The 4899-nt window shown below is 45.1% G+C and overlaps 1 protein-coding gene across 1 annotated transcript; it reads right to left on the minus strand.

Annotated features, from left to right (window-relative positions):
- Window positions 1-1851: 1851 nt before the first annotated feature.
- RASL11A (RAS like family 11 member A) lies at window positions 1852-4651 on the minus strand. The gene is made up of 4 exons (XM_044442450.1): window positions 4575-4651; window positions 3865-3921; window positions 3258-3337; window positions 1852-2457 (listed from the first exon to the last, which is right to left on the minus strand). The coding sequence occupies exons 2-4, from the start codon at window positions 3917-3919 to the stop codon at window positions 2014-2016; spliced, it is 579 nt and encodes a 192-aa protein (XP_044298385.1). The 5' UTR covers window positions 3920-3921; window positions 4575-4651; the 3' UTR covers window positions 1852-2013.
- Window positions 4652-4899: the final 248 nt, after the last annotated feature.

The following is a 4899-nucleotide window of genomic DNA, read 5'->3' on the forward strand; positions in this document are numbered from 1 at the left end:
GAAAAGCGGCAAGTAAGGCAAGACATGACAGAGGTGTACAAAATTATGTGCCGCCTGGAGAAAACAGTTCAAGACATTGTTCTCTTTCATGAAGCTGATTAGTGGGAGATTCAGGAGAGATAAATGGAAGGACTTCTTCACATAGTTAAATTATGGAATCTTCAAGAAGATGAAGTGATAGATACTAATTTGGACAATTGTGAAAGGGGATTGGACAAATTTCTCGGAGAACATTCACAATGGTTACTAGCCGTGATGGCTGTAAGCCACCTTCAGTACCAGAGATAGGAGGGCGTTGTTGCACTCAAGCCCTGCTTGTGGGTTCCCATTAGTGGCAACTGTGTGGACAGAATGCTGGACTAGGTGGACCATTGATCTGATCCAGCATGATGACTCTTGTCCCTACAATGCTATTAGAACAGGATGTCCTTTGTGAATTGCCATGACTTTGCATGGTTGAACAAACCAACAGGAGAGTAATGACGTTCCATTTGGGGCAGGGTGGTTAGTGCTGTTCATACACTACACAGATGCACACCAAAAACAAAGCCTAGGAAGTCAGTTGGATGGCCAACATCGAAGTCCGGGCTCAATTCAAGGTGTTGGTAATTACTTATAAGCCCTTAATGGCTTGGGACCCAGATACCTGAAGGAACGCCTGCCCTCCCGCCCCTTGAGATCGGCAGCAGAGGCTCTCCTCCGGAAGCCTTCCGCAAGAGATATCAGGAAGCAAAGTGCCCAGAGGAGGGCTTTCTCTGTGGAATGAGCTCCCCAGAGATCCATCTGGCGCCGTTGTTATTTGTTTTCCGGCGCCAGGCCAAGACCTTTTTAAACAGTATTTTAATAATCTTTAATATTTATAGTTTTTAATTGTGCAACCAGTGTGTTTCCAAGTTTTAATTGTAATTTGTAATTGTATGTGTTTTATTTATTGCTGTGAGCCGTCCCGAGGCTATGTAGCAAGGGGACGGCATATAAAAACTTTAAATAAGTAATAAAATAAACGTTTCCTCTCGAGCAACAGATGCCTTCCACCATATTGAAAACTGCTGCTTTCAAGAGCAGCTTTATACAAGTCTTAGGAGGGTGCTCTCCAAGAAATCCAACACATGTTCATAGATTTTTGGCTCACGGCCCAATTCTGGACCCAACTGCTATAGACTAAGTGAAGAGTTTTTATTTTTTTATATATTTTTGTGCATAAAAACTGACTTGCCAATCATTATTATTTAATCATTTTATTTTTCATTTATATAAACTGATCAGATCTCACAGCATTTTACAAAACTGATCATGTTGTAATTCATTCCCCATATTCATGAATGAAAGGGACCAGTATAAATGCAGTCAAAATCAATGGCATTTAGCCTTCAGTGCTATTAATGTCTACTGAGACTTAGGTCCTACTGAGTTAATGGGGCTTATTCCCAGATAAGTGGGCATAGGATTGCAGCTTCAGGGTGCAATCTTACGCATGTTTACATGGCAAAAATCCTCAGATTTGGAGAGGAGAAACAGTCACTCCCCCAGAGGCAATTAATATACATAGCTGCTGTGAAACAAACTTGTTACAAATTTTAAAAATTAATCCAGGCTTGAAAAGTTCTACAACGTTTTCAGTTTAAACATGCATAGGATTACTCCCTCTGTATTTGAGTCATCCAAATAAGACAGATAAGTAACCCTGCCCACCATCCAGCTAAACTGGATGAAATATCATGATTTCAATACTATCAAAGTTTGACAGGGATCACATGTACACTTGCTCTGGTTGTAGCAGAAAGTCACTTTCAATCATAGCAATGGGCCATTAAGCACAATCTTTTCCTTCATTTTATTTTCTTGTGGTTCAGCATGGTGAAGGTTAATTAATACAAAAGTAATACAAGGAAGATGCGTGCTTTCAAATGCACACAACGCACATCCCTACAAAAATAAATTATCCTTATAAACTTATATAATTTATAAAACAAACAGTCTGTTCAAGAAGAGGTGATCTTGCAAGGCTGATCTTTACTTGACTTTGTAAGATAAGGCCTGCTTAAAACGTCTCTTGAGATCCTGCATGTTTGGCGATTTGGGCCGCGGAATGATGGATGATCTCCTCTTCTCTCCATTGTGCAACTTGGTAACTTCTTTGCAAAGATGCTGAAAGACATCGCACACACCTTGGTAGTTGTCACTAGCAGAGATTTCTAGAAACACGCTGCCCAGTTCATTAGCCAACTGTAGGCCATCATTTGCCGCTACCTGCCGGGAATGAGACAAGTCCCCTTTGTTGCCTACAATGAGGACAGGGCTCTTAGAGTCTGGACGGATCTTCCGGATGTGCTGATAGAGAGGACGGATGGCTTGATAGCTATGGTAGTCTGTAATCGAATAGACTAAAATAAAACCATCTGCCCACTTTAGACATCTGGAAAGGGAGTCAAACATCTGTGCTATGTCTTCTTGAACCTGAAACAAAGAGAACATGCTTATTGACAAGAATAATCATCTTCAAATCTATTATCAGCCAATAGCCAGCTGAACAGTTCACAAAAAGCAGAGGGTGCTGGTCTGTGAGAACAAATGGGAACCCCTGCTGTGACCTCGAATCACCAATCAGACTGGATTCCCACAAAGGAGAAAGGCATGGGGTGGCTTCCAGCTCCGCATCTCAGCCAGAGTGACTTTGCCGCATGCGGGCTTTTCTGACCCAAGCCAGTTCCCGCACCAAGGCATCCAAGAGAAATGCTCTTCTGGCCAGTACTGTGGTCAGAGTGGTTTCACCCACCTTGTGTCCTCCCCAGCAAGGGGAGGCACAAGGCAGGCAAACACAGGTCTTCCACTGAAGTTTTGGACCAGGTGATGCTGCAGGTGGCTTCATCCTGTGACACAATCTGTTCGTGGAAGGCTGGGTGGGTGGGGTCATTTATTGTCCCCATCCAATTTTAGTTCATATCTTTGACCTAAGGTATCAGTACTTATAAAGTTACAGTCCTATGCTTGGTTACTTGAATATAGGCCCCTTAAACACGCTGGTTGCTGAAATACACTGGATAAGCCTTTCAAGTTATCTGATCTTGTTCTGACCCTGACAAAAATGCAAAGAAATCCCACATTGCTATTTATTCTGTGTAGCAAATCCTCGTCTATGTACTGTTGAGCCCACTGCCATTCATGGAAGCTTTGCCAGCAGTATTATTATGCACTGAGTGAATAAATGAAACCCAATAATGTGATCAGAACAGACCTATTAGAGAATATTTCTGTACCTCTGTGCATCCTGGGGTGTCTTGGATTTGCAAGAAGATTTGATCCCCTTCTACATGAACAAGTCTTGAATACAGATTCCCTGGAGAAAAAAGAACGAATAATTATTGAAAAACTGTTGCACTAATGAATGGAAGTAGGATAAACAAACACGGCAGTGGTTGCCCCAGCGCATTCCCCACATGGATACAATGTGTGCAAAGAGGCCAATAGGGTGGTTAGCGTGTCAGACGGGGCAAACCTGGCCATGAACTCAATGCATGATCTTAGGCTCATCTTCTGAGACAAAGCTGCCTCACACAGTTGTTATGAGAATAAACTGATGGGGTGGGGGAGAGAAAAGAAGAAAATGTACTGTTCAGAACATCTTTGAGGAAGGGAATGCTAGAAAGAAATAGGTCTCCTCGAAGCCTTATTTCACCCCTTTACTTCCCCTCCTTTGGGCCATGCACTGCAGGGGGCTATAGGAAACGCACAGAGACCCATTCTCCATGGTTCCCTGAAATGATTCCCATGTACATCCACCAAGAGGGGGCTACCCTAAAACATCATGCCTGGAACCTGCAGAGAGACCTTTTAAGAAGAGAAAGAAAGAAGAGCAAACCTCACCTGTGTTGGGTTCATAGTCTCCAATAAATCTCTTGGTTAGGTACCGCACAATCATAGCTGAAAAGAAGCAGAATCCTTGGTCAGTAAAAGATGATAGAGGGTCAAGACCCATCTATTCTCAGACTTACTAAACGCTTGCGGAATGAGGAAGGTGATCGTAGGCCCTGATATTCTGCTGAGAGCAAATACAGCCACGGAGAGGGAAGCAGATAAGCTTGGTCTCTTAGCGACAGCACTGGGTAGCAGTGGAGGAATTTCTGACTTAACGCCGAGGCACTGTAAGTTCAGTTGTCTTGAAAAAGGAACTCCCTAAGCCCACCTGAACCAGTTCATAGCTTCATATGTCAGAAAAAATCATAACAACATCTACCTTAAGTCTAACAATTATTAATTCTCCGAACCTGTTCTGGGGGAGCAAGATAAAAAAAATGCTGGGAATATGTATTGCATATAAGCAAGTCTCATTCATTTTGCTGGATCTACTCTAAGTAAAACTAACGCTGGATCAACCCATTAATAGACTTATTAGACCATGGAATATGGAATATATTCACCCTCATCTTCATGCCTTTTTAACAGCTTCTTTATTTCACGAAATCCTTGCTCGGGAGGAAGATGGATTTGAGCCACGGTTTTTCCCCCCAGTTCCCACGCGCGGCCTGCAGCCCCTCTCTGGGGCACCCCCGGAGGGCTGCGCGCCTTGCGCTTACCGCTCTTCCCCACGCTCGTCGTCCCCAGCACGGCTAGCTTCACGTCCTTGACGAGGTACTCGGAGGGCCCCTCCTGGATCGGCGCTAGGAGGCAGTTCTGAGACATGATCGCCGACAGCCGCATGGGAAAGGCGCCCCCCGCGACCCGCCCACCCCGCCAAGACCGGGAATCCGGAAGCGACGCGGCTGTGCCGTCCAGGCGGCAGGCGAGCGGGAAGCCGCTGGCGGCTCGCAGAGGGGCGAGGAGGCGGCGGAGGCAGCAGCGAGGCGCCGAGGCCAGGGGCGAGGAGGCGCGCTGCCTCAGCCGCTGCTCGGGAGCCGTCGC

The sequence above is a fragment of the Varanus komodoensis genome, unplaced genomic scaffold, assembly GCF_004798865.1.
Source record: "Varanus komodoensis strain SLA01 unplaced genomic scaffold, ASM479886v1 scaffold4, whole genome shotgun sequence".
NCBI classification, from domain to species: Eukaryota; Metazoa; Chordata; class Lepidosauria; order Squamata; family Varanidae; genus Varanus; species Varanus komodoensis.